Genomic DNA, 17,547 nt, shown 5'->3' with positions numbered 1-17,547 from the left:
AGTTCTGTAGGATATTACACAATACATGTTTTTTTGAAACTTTGGAACCTAAGCAACTTAGCATAAGTTATTTATTTGTTAATTCAACACATACTTACTGGGTGCATACTGTGTTGCCCAGTACTGTTCTGGACACCAGAAATATGGCAACGCACAAGAAAGACTTCAACTGATCTGCTTGAACTTATACACTAGTGATGTACGTCTATGACCACAAGCAATAGCAGCAAAGCAGAGCTCTTAGTGGAATGAAATATAGTTAAGTCTTTCATATTTATACCTTAGACCAGTAGCATTTGATAAGCATAATTGTCGTTTTCCAATTTTCTTCATAAATAACTACATTTATATTGTACCTTTGAATCTGTGGTTAAACCTCTGAAGTGTTATTACTGGTTTTTTGTCAAGCAACACTCTGAATTTTACTGCAGCTGCCTTTTGGGATGCAAATTTTTCTCATGAGACACTCATCACGGATGAAAAACTGCATAGAATGTGAGAATAGATGGTTTTTCTTTATCGATTCACAGATTAAAGTATTCCAAATGCAGAAATGAATCCTTTGGAAAATGTAGGTCCTGGGATTGGGGGGTAAATATCCGAATTTATGCATACTTTGATCTTCATTTAAGCATCTTATGATCGGAAATTTTTATAGTCTCTAAATTTTTGTGTCAGAAGTTCTATATTCTCCTAATAACACCTTTCCAAAATGTGGGCTCTGTTTTCCAGAACATCAGAAACAACAACAACAAAAAATTAGAAGGCCTCTAATTATCAAGCTAGATACAAGGAAGCTGCCAGCAATTTGGATCTTTTAAAACATTAAATGTTCCAATTTCATCTAGAAGAAAAAACAATTTACGAATATTATGACATTTTCTTATTGCTTCTTTGTGAGGTGTGCTTTTCTAGGTAACTTCATTACAGAGATGAGAATCATCTTCAAACCTCTATTTCTACTTAGCCTAAACCCTAAGACTGTGGAGGGAAGAACAGGCATTGTGAACCTGAGACAGGTGTGGTTCCCAGGACTTCATGCATGAAGACTCCTTGGGGCATGAACATACCAAGCATTTGCTTTCACCTGTCCCAGAATTCAGAACAGCAGATTTTACTCTGAGGTTTTCCTTTTTTTCTTTCTTTCTTTTTTTTTTTCTTGTCTTGCTAACTGTAGCTCAGAGCCGTAGGTAAAGCATGAAAAAAGAAGAACATTTAACTGTTGAAAGGCAGAAGCAGTTATGTAGTCCCTGACTAAAGGCTGCTTTCCATTCACTCATTTGTTCATTGATGAAATATTTATTGCTCACCTACTATAGACCAGACATATGTTTCATTTTGAGGATACAAAGAATTAAAAAGTCCCTGTTTTCAACAAAAAATAATATAGTAGAGATTTTTAAATCAATAAATTATTTCAATATTGAGAAAAGAAATTTGAGGATGTCATGAAAGGATGGAAGAGGGGACCATGACTGGGTTGGAGGTAGGAGGCAGCTCAGGACTCACGGGAGGCAGAGCAGGCCTCTGAAGAGAGGGTCCTTAAGCCGAGTTTCAAATGTTGACTAGGAGTTAGAAGGTGAGTAGTGGAAGATGAATCTAGTCATCAACAGCTTAGAACATTTTATCTCCAGATTTTCTAACACCATAGACTATGTGATAGACCCTCTTGAAATCCTAAATCATGAACAAAGAGAGCACTTGCTTAGTGATTGCAATAAGATAACATAATTTGTGGCTCCCTGAGAATCAGAGAATAAGAAGGCACTATTCACAGGCCAATGCTTTATCTGAATGATTGCCTTTTAATTTCTTTGAGCCAAATCTACTGAGTCCCATTCTCCATGCCTGCAGGAAACAATATATGCAATTCTCTTCACCAATGCAGCATAGTCAGCAAGAACCTATAATCTTGTTTAGAAAGAAAGAGAAAGGAAAGGAGGGAGAAATCAGGAAGGAAAGGAAGAGAAGGGAAACTGCAGCTTCTGTGCTCCCGTTTATGTGGATCTACCCATATTATCAGACATTTGCTTACCAACAATAAGGCCATGCATTTTCTAGGTATGGTGATTCCTATTCAAAGCACAATATGTCTGGTATCTGGATTAAAACCCACGTTGTGCAGAATAGAAATGTATGTATAACTTATGCATTTATCAGCACACAGCAATTTAAGAATATCAAAATGAAGCATAATTGAAGATTATTCTCCTACTCTAAAATATGAGTTCATGTATATGATATTAACTGGTTACTACGCACTATTCTGAATTCTTAAAATGAATGTATGTCCAGTTTCTACCACCTCCTACTTCTCAGATCTTCTGCTTAAATCAGATTTATGGCTAAATTAAGAAGAGACTGGCTGCCCCAGATCTAATTGCCACAAATGCTCCAAAGTTTCCACAGGAGATTAATAAAGTGGAGTGAGTAATACCTGATGAAGGGAATAGACTCAGGCTTGTGAGCAACCACTGGCCATGATCCTCTCTGGTGAAATCTGTCCAAAGTTAGGTCAAGAGTCAGTGGTGTGTCAGAGAGGCCCAATTCTACATTTGTTAGAGGAACTTCTTGCTGAGTTTATCTCTGTTGGCTGAAAGTAGACAATAATATTCACATGAAAACATATCCAATAAGACTTTTCCTGTCAACAATGAAGGCTAAGCCATGACATCTGTGGAGGTAGCATTAATCTAAGCAGGAGTACAAGGCTTTGGTTAAGACAGAAAGTCTATTTCTGGCCTGAATCAAATGAAACTATGCTAACGTGAGCCTACAGTGCAGAAGATGCTGGTTAATCTTCAAGTCATAACTAATTACTGCAGTCTTTTTAACATGGAAGTATTTTAGATGTCTGTTTCATTGAAGAAGCAAGGATAGAAAGTGACACAGGAGCTGCTACTGCTCTAGGTTAAGCCATCGTCTGAAATGTTTACATGACTATCTCTGGGAGTCAGTGGTGGTTTTATAAGCAATTTAATTAATGTTCAAGAGCCACTTGATGTCAGGTTATAGGCTCTCTGTGAGGTTTATGGTACCTTGTTAATTCAGAAACCTGTCATCAGTTGTCATGTTCTCCTCTTCAGGACCATGCAGATATAGAATGGAAATTTGCACGAACAAAGCTTTGGATGAGTTATTTTGAAGAAGGAGGTACTCTGCCTACTCCCTTCAATGTCATCCCAAGCCCCAAGTCTCTCTGGTACCTGATCAAATGGATCTGGACACACTTGTGCAAGAAAAAGATGAGGAGAAAGCCAGAAAGTTTTGGAACAATAGGGGTAAGAACACAGCATGTTAGTATTACTCTTTTTAAAAAACTGTGTATTTGAATATATTTGTATTTTTTATCGAAGGTGTTCAGATCTTTAGCCTTTTTGTTCTTACCGATTGCATGTCATGAACGTTTATAGCACACCTACCACGACTAAGGCAGTGTCTGCTGAACTAAGACTTCTTCAAAAATGCATTTCCTGCATTGAGGGCAGTCACTGCTATTTAGACAGAAAGTCTATTTCTGGCCTGAATCAAATGAAACTACGCTAACGTGAGCCTACAGTGCAGAAGATGCTGGTTAATCTTCAAGTCATAACTAATTACTGCAGTAATTAGTAACAACTAATTAGGTCCTGCTCTTCACACAGCCCTCCCTGAGTTCCACTAGTCAAGGCTGGGGAACTAGCATACTCTGTCTTAGTACCTTGGCTTCTAGGTCTTTTCAGAATGTGATAGCAGGTTATTTGTGGCATTGCGTCCTCATTGTCTGTTTCCCGCTCTGGATTATAAGTTCCATGAGGGCAGGGCGTCTGTGTTTGGTGATCTCAAATTCCTTGTGCCTAACATAAGCCCCTGCACAGAATATTTTATGCTTGATAAGAATTCCCAATTAAATAATTGACTAAATATTATAACTTAAATATGCTGTGCCAACTGTCAGCTGTGATTGCAGAATATTTTAATTACTCAACATGTTACATCTACTCCCTATCATATTAGATGCCAAGAAGTTAGGCATCTAATACATATATATGTAGAGAGAGAGAGAGAGAGAGACATATATATATTCACTCCAGATATTTGACTTTCATGTTAAAAGTTTTAGAATAAATGTAATGGCTTAGATTTAATAAGCAACTTCCTGTGTTCCCCTTGCCAGCAATCAAGCTAGAATTTGAGGAGTGGGAAAAGGTACAAAGGCATGTGTTCCATCTTTGAGGGCACCAATTTTAATGTGAGAGATACAGAAATAAAAATAGATATGTTATGTAGTATATTTAATGTTATAATATATACGTATGTATGTCTGTATATATATATATATATATATATATGGAGAGAGAGTGAGAGAGAGAGAGAACTGCTCAGAACCATGCTCCTGGTAAACTGGAAGATGATATTTCTCTTTCTTTATTTTGGAAATTCGGGTTTCAAGAAATTGCAGCAGAAGATACATCATGTTAACCTTTTGGTCCAGCCATACCATTGACATAAGACAAGTCATTCTTCACGCCTTTCTCACTTTGTGTTCTATTTTTGAAAGTTCTCATAGTGATGTTTTGGGAATTAACACGCTCATGTTCATTAGTCACTTTGATCTTCTCAGAGACATTGCTTTGGAAGTATTTTAAAATGTTGTTACTTTAGAATCACCAAGTAATATTCGATACTAATTAAAACCCCCCAAATATTAATTTGTTTTCAGTTTTCTTTAACATGGATTGTGACTGCTAAGCCCTAAGAGATCCTTCCCACTTCACAACTTCATTGCCCACCAGGCATTGTTACAGCACCAAATGGAGCTTTCTCCCACTGACAGTGGCATGGATCTCCCTCTCATCTCAGTAACGACTATAATTCTAAAGAGAAATTGACTGGCAAGTAAATGTTACAAAGAGGTGATTAGGAGATGCAGTTATATTCTCTCCCATAAACTATTACCCGTAGACTTGGAGGACTACAGTTTGGGAACATATCTTAGAAACCAAAGTCAGATTATGACAAAGCCTTATCCTGCCATCCTCATACTAAATTTATTAGCTTTATCGCTGACCTTAGAAAGGAGTGAAATTATTTTACTCCAGATATTTGAGTTTTGTGTTAAAATTTTTCAAATAAATGTAATGGCTTAGATTTAATAAGCCATTACTGCCTGTGTTCCCCTTGCTAGTAACAGAGCTAGAATTTGAGGAATGGGAAGAGGTATGAAGGCATGGGTTCCATCTTTGAGGGCACCAATTTTAATGCGAGAGATACAGAAATAAAAATAGATATGTTATGTAGTATATTTAACATTATAATATAGTCACATGCAAGAGGCGACGAGAAAAATGCAAGAAATATTTAATGCTTCCCTTGAGGTAAACAGGACAAGGTTTCAGGGAAGCCAGGCTCCAGCTTACTCCTTTCCAGATCAAATATACCTATCCTTTGTACCATCTCATTCTTAAATTTATAAGCATTTTTTAATCGATCTCTGAAAAGGTAGTAATGATTAATACTGCCATAATATGCTACCTTTTATAAGAGTAGTTTGATTTAAAAGGAGCTTTTGGGCCAAAAAAAGTACCTATTCACCAAAGAAATATGTCTTTCATATTTTAATTTTAGGCAATGGCAGAATCTTGGTTTTTAAGATAACAGGAAACTTGTAACAAGGCACAGGGTCCTGCTCTGATGTTTTAAGAGATCCATCTGTACAGACAACAAAAATAATGGAGAACCACATAAAAAACTTGACTTCCAAACCTCCCTCCTATTCTCTCACTGCTGACTCATGGGTAGGATTATGTTGCCATCATTTTTTAGAAGCAAAAAGCAGCTCTCAGTCAATTGGCTTTTCTATTAAAATAATGATTCATTTTCAGAGTTAAATAGTCTTATTTGCTATATGTTACTGGTCTCAAAAAAAAAAAAAAAAACCCACAGATTTCTTTTATGTGTCTATCTCTAAATTTCAATTTTTTGCTCCAAGCTGATGCACAGCAAGAGAATTTGAAACTAATCAGAATCTCAAACCATTTATTTTTCCTTCACTATGAAAATTTTACTAACATTCAACAATGGGTATTTGGATGCTTTGGGAATACATGCCAAACATAAAAATATTCTGAATCATGTTTTTCTTTTCCACCAATCTAGAGCCTTGGGCAAGTACCAGCCCAGTCAACATCAGTGCTATCTAAAGTTACTCTTTCTCCGTACTGCATTTCCAGAATGAAAAGCACATATTATTTTAATATGTATACTCTCAGTTGAGTTTTATACATTTTTTGCTTATATGAAAATAGGTATAATTTGTAAAGAAGCTCTTGCTTATAAAAGTGTGAGATAAATGAGATATAAATTAAGATGGCTGTATTACTAAGAGGAGTTAACTGAGAAAATAATGTCAAAAATTAATTTGTCTGTGAATTTATTTCAACTTGATTAATCCTCCTGATAGTTCATTATGTGAACATACAAAGACAATGAGATAAACAAATAACTATTAATTAAAAGGTGATGTTTAAGGAACAGTGACAGTCACTTTGTGAAACTAATGCATGGTTTAGAATATACCATTATCTGCCAAAGGGACCTTAGATAACATTTAGCTCAACCATTTCTTTTTCTTTTTTTTTTTCTTTTTTTCAGATAACTATAAGTTGTGTGTGTGTGTGTGTGTGTGTGTGTGTGTGTGTGTTTGTGTGTTTTAATTTATTTATTTCACTTTAGGTGCATACTATATCTGGCATTTCTCCCCATGTTATCCCTCCCCACCCTCCCCTCCCTCCCCACTCCCCGCTGTCTCTCCCCACCCCCCCGACTGACTGCCGCCAGTGTGTGATGCTCCTCTCCCTGAGCTCAACCATTTCTTTTGAAAAAGAACCTGTTTACTTTGCCCATTGTATCAGGGTCTCCTCAAGACAGAGCAGGCGAAAAATACTGTGTCTTGTGTTTCCCAATCCAAACTGCCTTCCATTGCCCTCCCTTATTCCCCTGAGAAGTCTGGTAAACATGCAGCAATACCTTCCCCGTTGTGTCTTTTGATGGTTCTCAGCAGCCTTTGCAGATCCTACCCTCATTGTTTTCAGCTGCCTCTTAGACTCCTGTATTTCGAATCCCTTATTTACCAAGCTAGTTTACCTTCTGCTCTTATCCTCAACCTGCTCATCTTTGTGCTGCAATTTTGAAGCAGATAATTAAAGCTACACTGGAAGTGACTTCATTCTTTGAAGTATTTTCTCTGATCTTCCCATTTGTAGTTCATGTACTGACACTCGTCACCCAGCCTTTGCGTAAAGGTCACCCCGGTGCTCATTCCGTTCACGTTCCCAGGAAATGCCTGGGAAACCAGTGCTCTTCAGTGTTGCTACACTGGCCACTCTGTAAGAGCCCATTATTGGCAATCTTATCGTGCTATTTATGGCTTCGCAGTAATACTGATACAACTAGCTCTGAAAACTCATTAACTCATATTTTTTTGTAACTTTGGACTTCCTTTAATGGGTGATTGGGCGTTCCAGGTAAATTAATCTTTCACTTGACTGCTTTATGGGGGAAAACGTAAATGAAACAGAAATGCTTTATTATTGAGCACAGTATTTGTAATAGAAAGCATATCCATTATTGAGAGACCCTTCGTCTCTGAGCTATTATAAAAATCCCACCAAAAAGACAGCCTACCCAAATAAGAAACACACTCTGACTTGTGATTTTTGATATTACTTCTTGTCAAATGTTTTGTTTAACCTCATTTTATCAGAAAATGCCCTTCTTGTTATTAAAGCATTTGTTCTTAAATTTTATAGCATACAAGAATTGTCAGTAATCACTATTTTAACAAGCATTTCCAGTTTGTAACTTTAACTAGACATTTGTATTCCAGAAAGCATTGGTATCTTCTGCAGTTTATTTTTTTGTTTGTTTGTTTTAAGCTTTAATTTGTGTGGGTACACAGTATATCTGAGCTTTTTAATCTAAAACAAAACCATGCTTCATGCTATTGTTCAAAGAGTCCCTATCAATTTAATTCAGATACAAAGATGCTATTATAATACAATACTTCCCCAAAACATTTAATTAATGTGAAACATTTTTAATGCCACAGACTAGGTGTCTAATCAAAATGTTTACATTTATATGTTTGTATATGAGCCAAAAAAAAAATACTAGATCTTTCGATTAAAAAATTTACAAATAGTTTTAACTTCCTTAGTTTTATGTTTTCCACTTTTTAGTTTTCTCTCAAGCACATGGCGAGAAGAACGGGAGGCATGATGATCTCTGGCAGGATCACTGAGCATCACTCAGCCCTGAGATACAGGTGGAATATTCGATCCTGACTAGTTGCCACAGAAATATGCCCAGTTAAGTCACTGCAAATGAATTAGAAGCTGTGAATAGATTAGCAATAGCTAATTATCACTAAAGAAAAATGAATTAAAAGTAGAAGCTGTGAATAGATCAGCAATAGCTATCATCACTAAAGAAAAAATGCTCATAGAACATGCCTCTCAGACTTTATTTATAGTGGCAATTAGTCAAAATGTATTGTTCCCTAATCTTTAGGACACTCAGTAGGCCTAACGACAAATCTTACAGATATGACAGTTTTCACTCGTGAGCACCTCCAGATCCCTAAATTACTGCTGTAAAATTTGTTGGCAGGGCCTTTTGATGAAACTTTATTTCCCCAGTGGGGATATATAGAAATTGCTTGCTTGATATTCTTGGTATTTCCAGAGTGAGTTTATGAATATTTGGTTTGACAATACAACATTCAGGCATTTCACATGAATTATTTTTATATGCTTAGAAAATGTTTTCAAGAAAAACAGTAAGCAGATGTATGCTGTAAAGGTGGAGAAAGACTGTTCATAGAGAACAATATGTAGATTCATCTGCAAAGAAGCCAAACTGCAATTTTTTTTGTAAAGGAATCACATCCTGGAATAGCCCCCTTGCCTTTTTAGTTTTCGTTAAAGCAGAAGAACACAGTAAGCTACATGGCTTAAGGAATTCAAGGAGCAAAGCAAAGACTAAAAGGCATAATTCATGGGCTTAAAATTCACTGCTAGACCAAAGCCAGAGTGGAAATGAGAGAAAATTGTACTGAAAATTGACGGCAAGGAACTAGCTGCATCAAGTGAACCTGACATTGCACATAGTGGACCTGGAGAGAACTGGAGATAGGAGTGAGAAACTGTCACAGCTCACTCTCCAGAGACCCCTCTTTTCTAGCTGCAAAATCTTCCCTGCTCTAAAGGAACCTGACACTTCTTTTGAAATCCTGGAGTTTCCTTGCTGCCGCAGCGGTTTCTCAGTAGATTGTCTTTTTCTTTAACACAAGTTCTCTGATCCAAACAGTGCCATTGTCTTGTCCTAACCAAATCAGGAGGAACCTGCAAACTGAATTATGCTAATGTGGTGCACAGGTATGCCCTCAGCTCCTGCCTTAAAATCTACCTTGCCAACGAACATTCCACACACAGTCTAGTGACTTCGGATATAGTTTACAAAGATAATTGCCAACTTAAAGAGCAGTTCTTCCAAAATATGTTTCCTTGACACTCAGTTAAGGAAGAAAAGTCCTTGATTTGTCATAGGGTCCATTTTTTCTGTCTTAAACACAACTCACAAACAACTTAGGTTTTTCAAAAAATAGCTGCAAAATGTAAGTTCCAGAAATTTCTATGTGACATTATATACGTGAGTTCATTTACTGAGAAATTCTTTATTCCTAGCATAGGTCTACCATGCTATAATTCTACCTAAGTTATTATTTTTAGTAAAATTAGTGAACTCCTAGTCAATGAAGATTACTCTGTCAAAGCTTAACAGGCAAATGGCTTGAAAGAAAATTACTCATTTTCTTAGACATTAATACTAAATACTCACGTAGGTATTTTTAAATGAAATGGCTTTCATTATATTACTTTTATAAAAAATTATTCAGATCTCCTGTTCTTGGTCATTTCCAGTGACAATCGTTAAGAAAATATATCTTCTCTTAAGGTAGCAAATCCCTTTGAAGCTCAGCTGATCTTTACCAAGTAAAAGGATATGAATATCCTAAATGTCATTGACAGTAGTTCTATTGTATAATATTTAATGGTGTCACTAATTGCCAAAAATTATTGTGATGTATATTGCAAAGAGTACATATATTATGAATTGAATTGTGTGCCCCTTCAAAAAGGATAGGTTGAACTCCTAACCTCCCCCCATACTTATTTGGGAAAAGGATCTTTGCAGACATACTTAGTTAAGGTGAGATTACACTGGAATAGATTCCTGTAAGAACATGGGCATGTAAAGACAAAGAGACCCAAGAAAAACACCATGTGAGATTGCAGACAGGCACTTGCAAGCAAAAGAACTCCAAGAATTGACAGCTACCACCAGAAGCTAGGAAGTCTCATTCCCACCTTATGCTGCTGCTAGATGACTATCAGTGAGATTAAACTTTCATCACATGTCACTCAACTAGTCAAAATCCCCAGGTGCCTGTAACCACCGAATTCATGTGCCATCTAAAATTCTACATTAAGAGTCTGTGCTAACTTCCCACTACAATCTAATCTGTATATTCCCAGTAGTAGAGACTTTGCAACTGTCCTGCCAGAAGTCTTCACAATGTGTCTCTCACTTTCTAGCCATAGAATCTTTGCTAATCCTATTCCAATTGTCTAGAACACCTGTGCACCTCCCCTTGTCCAAATCCTATGATTCCTTCATGTCGCATCTAATACCCCATTCTCTTTATGAGGGCTGTTATGGCTTCTTTCCTTAGCACAGTATAACCTTCTTCTTCCCTGTATTCAAATAACACACTTACAGCACCTCCCATGTTTTCTTTTGTATTTTGCCTTCCTGTGTAGTCATTCATGTTCTTGGCAATCCACCTTTTGGACTATAAGCCATTTAAGGGCAAAAGTGTGCTTCATTCATCTCTGGTTTCTTGCACTCCACTACCATACACATGTAGTCACTTAATAAATATACCTTAAATTAGCCCTACAAGTTAAGAGAGTTCTGATTTCAAAAAGGAGCCTTGAGACAAGCTGGCTTTACTCCCCCACAACCCCATGGAAAACCTAACCCAAATATACAGTGCCAGGATTATCACCAGCAACATCCCAGGACTCAGATATGAGGCAAAGCCCGTTTTAGGGGTTGCAGAGAAATGAAAAGCTTCAAGCACATGGTAAAAGGATCGCATTTCCATATCCAGGATGCCCTTCCCTTCAGTTGCCTGGCACCATTTCTTTCAACTCATGGTTTCTGCACTAAAAAAACTGAGATCCGAGGTAGATAAACCACCTTCCCCAATATCTTGCATTCCATAGAAGTAGACTTCTCCTTGCCTCAACCCATGAAAATTATCTGAATCCCTGAAGAGACAAATGTCCCTGAGCTCAGCCAGAGACAAAGGCGAAGGCAAAACTCCCACCCCCAGGCCTGCAGACTCTGCTCTGTAACTCAACCAAAAGAGACAGCAAATCAGAGTGGCTCTTCAGTAGCAACATGTTGTAAGAGGTACATTCCACAGGTCCCCCCGGCAGGAACCCCTAACCAGCCTTCCCTTTTGCTGTGACCTCTGAATTTTCCTTTGAGTTTCTTTATCAATGCTCACATATGGCTGTCTCATTAGGGTCACAGCAAAAATTCAATGTCATTCAAAAAAGTTCATAAAACTTTTGGGCTACCCCAAAAGATGACTGCCTACAAAGTTTGGGTCACATCTATCCAATTTTACCAGAACTATCCCCCTTGCTCTATCACTTACATGCAAGTTTCCTACCTCTAAACCCCTCTACTGCCAAAGCTGAAGGCATCTAATGATTTAGCTGAAGGAAATGCTCTTCAGAAGCGTGAATTACCATCAAAATGATTTAGAGACACAGTTAAATCTAAATATATTACTTTACTTCCTCAGAGGTAATCATAATATGCGTCCTACTATGCACAAGCTTTGATAATCAAGATATTTTAAAAGGGTGTTAAATCATATTATTAATCAAAAGGAAAAAAATGCAGAGGACAAGAACTAACATAAGTTAGCCACAGATGCCATAAATCTCTTATCTCATGTCATCTTCAAAATTACCCATGGAGTTTATCTTCACCTTGCAAAATAGAAAATCAGGGAAGAGGGAGGGTTTCAGAGTTAAACTCCATGACTAGGCACAGTCAGCTTCAAACCCAGATGTACCCCCTGGGACCATGTTCTTATTATCACACCTCACTTTATCCCAGAAAGTAGGAACTGGAGGGCATAATGGTGATGATCACTTAACAACCTATTCTGTCATGCTAACTAAGGAAACAGAGATTAAACAGAAGCAAGCTCTATGAACTGCATAATTTAGCATTCATCATTTGGTGAGTACTGTACACTGCATTCATTTTTAGGTTTCAGGCTCAGAAGATGGTTAACTTCAACCATTCCTATTTTTCTAGCCAGGATGTTGAAGTTCATTGCCTGATAAAATTTCATAAAACTAAAAAATAGTTTTGTGATACTACCGCAAAATTTTGGAAAATAATTCATTGGCAAAATAATGAATTATATTAACTTAGTCTTAAACCTGGGCTAAAGAAACTGAATAACACCTGAAAGTTACCATAGTGAACATTTTTAGTGTTTCTCTCTCTTTTTGACAAGCTATTTTGATTTTTTAAATTTTTTCCCAAGAAAATTGACCTACAATTATTTTTTAAAATGTAGTCTTTTTACATTTGCATTAAAAATTTTTGACTTTGGATGAGTAAGATTCTACTGAAGGAAAGACAGTTTGTGCTCATTTTAATACTAAAATATATCATGATAATTTTCACTTATTAGTCATAACTTTCTGATTCTGTTATCCCTAATTTTAACTTGATGTTAAAGAAATTTAAAGTTAAATCCTGACTTCTAACTGCTCTTTGTTGAAAATTTCTTTATTGGAATTTAGAAGGATAGGATTCTAAAACACGGTAGTGAAAAGCTATAGAACCCCAAAACAATAAAAATTAAGGAGACGAAATTCTTTCTATATTAAATTAAGAGTCTCTAGCTACTTAAATAATTAAAATCAGATCTCTGATATTGTATTTACAGTGAGACTGTTAAAGAAATTGATGAACGATTCACTTTAGTATTTTAGTTTAAGTAAATTTAAGGAGATTCAGAAGACTGTGTGTTTCCTTCTAGAAGTGCTGTTTGTCTTACGTTTCAGCTGAGCTGTCTCAATATGAGTCAGACACCTCCATCTGGTGGCGCAGCCATAAAATTCCCATGCTATACTTTTTTCAAGATGCTCTACATTTGTGTTGTTTCAAATTTCTGAGTTTTTAAATTGATGGCTTAATCTTATTTTAAATGTTTTTCTCAAAATTTATTTCTCATGCAAAAGCGAATGATATTCAAAATAATCAGTGACCTTTAGGAAGCTAAGCATTGTTTTATCTGTTCCTACAAGTCACTACTAACCATGAAAGACAGTTGCATCCTTATGGCCAGTGAAAATAGCATTTTCTTCTATTTCTCTGAAGAGAAGAAAAGAGTTTCTTTTAAATTATTTAATATTTGAAATATCATTTCACAGTGATACAGGCACAGTTTTTTTCAATATTCTATTTTATCAGCCTATGATTATTTATTAAGGAACAAGATCAAAAACCTCATTTTAAACCCAAGATATATTATTCCTTTTGCTTTCTCACAATTTACCAAATTAATTCCATTATTATAGAGATATTTTTATTTTAGATTATTTTGGCCAGTTTTCTTCCTGAAGAATCAATGCTGATGTTTATTCAACATACATAAATCTAGGATTATGTCGGGTTCTTTTCCTAATATCTGTAGAATACTTGTGAATCTGCAAATATATAATTTTGATGTCATTTATCATTTCACTCATCTCATAATGGGCTTTTTTTTCCCAATCATTAAACAACTCATCTCTCTATTCTACACTCCAAAATCACTGCTCTGTGCTTACCCCATCTCTGCTCTCAGACCATTGTGATGTCTTCAAAACATGAGCTGGGACTCACATTTAATTTTTTTTAAATGAGTTAATAAATGCAGTGTTTCAACAGAAACCTTTATTTATTTATTTTGTTAAATCCAGCCATCTATTTAAACAGGAATCTCCTCTTACTATATATATCATTGAAATGAATATTGGAGAGTTCAGTGACTAATGAGGTCTCCAGTTACCTGTTACATAACGTAACTAGCTTCTTAATCTTGCCATGTTGATATTTATGAAGACTTTAAATTTTTATTTAATATGTCCTATCTCTTTCTCTTAGCATCATTTCAACTGATTTTGAGTGTATATTAACTCCAATTAACTACTTTTCCATCATCCTGTATCCTGTATGAGAACAATGGTTCCGTCATTGTTAAGTTATTCTGTTTTAAATGTCATAAAGGTTATATACTCACATCTTAGTGTTTTTGTTCAGTCATTCTTTTGATTCATGTGCAGCACACTTTAGCCATTGGCCACTGCCTAGTAAAACTCCCACTTTGAATAAGTGAGAATAAAAACATTCTTGATTAAAAAAACAATAAATTATTTTTTTAGAATAGCAATAGAACCATATAACCAGAAAGGAAATGTCCTTTTCCTTTTCAGAGGCGAGCTGCTGATAATTTAAGAAGACATCACCAATACCAAGTAAGTTGTCCTTGTATTATGTCTTGAAATTTTCATTAAAATAAATGCAGTCCCCCCTTCAGAACTGACTCAGGAGAGAAATTTATTTACACATTGAATATCAATACTCTTGTTCTAAAATGCCCCAGGAAGTTATGAGGAACCTTGTGAAGCGATACGTTGCTGCAATGATCAGAGATGCTAAAACTGAAGAAGGCCTGACTGAAGAGAACTTTAAGGTAACCATTTTCATCTTCGTCACAAGAGGCAGATTGTGCGGAATACGGATCCAGATAGAGCAGAATTAAAATCAGAGCTGGAATGTAGCTGTGTGTTCCAGCAAACCTGTGTGCTCTCTGATTTTTCAACTGAAACCCTACAGAACTGTAAAAAGAGAAGAAAAGCAAGTGGTTAAATTTCTTCTCAAAATAGATTGTTTTCAAACATACAGAGAAAAGCCTAGTGCTTAATGGCATTCTGACTTACCTGATCCCAGAGTGAGCTTCTGTTTCTGAAATTTCAGCCTGATTTTAAAATCTGCAACATTTAGTAACTAACACATTAACAACAACAAAAACTTGCTGCATGTTCTGCAAAACTTTGATAGCGATGAATTTATAATTTGAGTTTAATTGTAACTAACACACTTATAAACTTTCTCCTTGATAGTTTTTCAGTGTGTAAGAGGAAGTAAGTAGAATGTGTGAACTATTATGTGCTGGAATCATATGTTTAAAATAATTTAGTTATGTCATGTGAGTGTTTCGAGATTTTGGAAGAATGATTAAGGTCAATAAGATCTTACAGGCAAAAACAAACAAAAGCTACAGGAGATACTTAACATAGAAAGTAGCAGGTTTGAACACGAGAATGAAGTCGTGAGTTAGGTAAGAAGATAGAGAAATTACAACACTTAAAGCACAGGTTGAAAATTGGCTAGAAGCCCAGATTTTCTTCCCAGCCATAAGTTCAAATTGTAAAGTTAAATGATTCATGTTGCTTTAGGAGATAGGTTGGGGCAGGAAACTACCAAGAAGGCTGCCATCAGGTTAAGACTGAGAATTTAGTTGCCCCAAAAGACAGAGGAAAAGGATGAATCTAAGAAATGTTGTTAGATCAGAAGCAATTTTTAGGATGTGGAGGCTGACCCAGATGTAGGGGGAAGGTCCTCTTTAAGAGAATAAGCCACTGAAAGTAGCTATTCAACTCTTAGAAAGCTAGGCTCCACTTACTTTTCACATATCTCTTTGGACAGAAAACTGTGCCAATATTAAAAACAAACAAACAAACAAAAACCTTATAAAATACAACCCAGAGATGGGTAACTTGCCAGTAGATGAATAATTTGGAGAGGAAGTCTTCAAAACCGTAGTCCCAGAGAAACCCAATGTACTCAGCTGCATCCTGGTGGCAAAGATAACTCATGTTTCTTTTTGCACCAGTCTTAGGAAGTGTCCTTCCCAACTGCAATAAGGAAATTAGGAGACACCAAAATGACATCAAGTATCCGTGAGAGAACTGGGAATTCTATATAGAACCACAGTCGAGTAGAATCCTTGTTTTTAAAAGGAGTAAAAACATTTCTGACTCATCTATGAGATAAGAAAATGTTTCCAAATGTTTAAGTCATAACCTAATTTTTCATTTTCAATTCTGTGCAGGAACTAAAGCAAGACATTTCCAGTTTCCGCTTTGAAGTTCTGGGATTACTAAGAGGAAGCAAACTTTCCACAATACAATCTGCAAATGCCTCGAAGGAGTCTTCAAATTCGGCAGACTCGGATGAAAAGAGTGACAACGAAGGTAATAGCAAGGACAAGAAAAAGAATTTCAGCCTTTTTGATTTAACCACCCTGATTCATCCGAGATCAGCAGCAATTGCCTCTGAAAGACATAACATAAGCAATGGCTCTGCCCTGGTGGTGCAGGAGCCACACAGGGAGAAGCAGAGAAAAGTGAATTTTGTGACCGATATCAAAAACCTTGGGTTATTTCATAGACGATCAAAACAAAATGCTGCTGAGCAAAATGCAAACCAAATCTTCTCTGTTTCAGAAGAAGTTGCTCGTCAACAGGCTGCAGGACCACTTGAGAGAAATATTCAACTGGAATCTCGAGGATTAGCTTCACGGGGTGACCTGAGCATTCCTGGTCTCAGTGAACAGTGTGTGTTAGTAGACCATAGAGAAAGGAATACGGACACACTGGGGTTACAGGTAGGCAAGAGAGTGTGTCCATTCAAGTCAGAGAAGGTGGTGGTGGAGGACACGGTTCCTATAATACCAAAGGAGAAACATGCAAAAGAAGAGGACTCTAGTATAGACTATGATCTAAACCTCCCAGACACAGTCACCCACGAAGATTATGTGACGACAAGATTGTGATACTTGAAGGAGGAAGCGTTTACCATACACATATGTATTTTCTGTAGTGCTCTGGATGAGGGAAAATGTTTAAAATTAAATTAGCAAATGCTAACTTACACTTTATCAATTGTGGCATATTAACCTGTAACATGTTTAAATAAGGCAAAGGCAATCAAAAACCTTTTTGTTTCGTAGCCTGCTTTTGCTTTCACAATTTGTTTTACAATTGTTTTTGTTAATAAATAAACACACCTTGTATTCTTGTACTGTTGCAATAACCCACAGAAAAATTTTAGCTATCTTTTTCAATTAAAACAAATGCAATTTATTTCATGTGGTAGTTGACTCCTAAAATAGGTATTTTTATATGCAAAAACCAATGTGACTGAAATATTAATAGCTTTTCATAATTTTTTAGGGTCTCTGGAGAGGGTTACTCACCAAGGACTTTTCACCTAGTCCTACAGTTTGGCTTTAAAACAAAAATATTACCAAATTATTTCTTAAGGAGACGTGTAAATAATTATTGTACACAATTAAAG

The 17,547-nt window shown here is 36.2% G+C and overlaps 1 protein-coding gene across 2 annotated transcripts in view; it reads left to right on the top strand.

Annotated features, from left to right (window-relative positions):
• Positions 1–17,283, top strand: part of TRPC4 (transient receptor potential cation channel subfamily C member 4) — a 208,741-nt gene extending 191,458 nt beyond the window's left edge. The window contains exons 8-11 of one of the 2 annotated variants that reach the window (XM_017538019.2): positions 3,087–3,281; positions 14,619–14,660; positions 14,789–14,878; positions 16,301–17,283. In XM_017538019.2, coding sequence (XP_017393508.1) covers positions 3,087–3,281; positions 14,619–14,660; positions 14,789–14,878; positions 16,301–17,023 — 1,050 coding nt within the window. In that variant the 3' untranslated portion in view covers positions 17,024–17,283. The remainder of the gene's footprint in view (positions 1–3,086; positions 3,282–14,618; positions 14,661–14,788; positions 14,879–16,300) is intronic. The other variant, XM_037741842.1, reaches the window with a different exon arrangement.
• Positions 17,284–17,547: the final 264 nt, after the last annotated feature.

The sequence above is a fragment of the Cebus imitator genome, unplaced genomic scaffold (genome assembly GCF_001604975.1).
Source record: "Cebus imitator isolate Cc_AM_T3 unplaced genomic scaffold, Cebus_imitator-1.0 Scaffold108, whole genome shotgun sequence".
Classification (NCBI taxonomy): domain Eukaryota; kingdom Metazoa; phylum Chordata; class Mammalia; order Primates; family Cebidae; genus Cebus; species Cebus imitator.
Note: the sequence above shows the minus strand (reverse complement) of the source record. Positions and strands in the feature narration are given on the sequence as shown.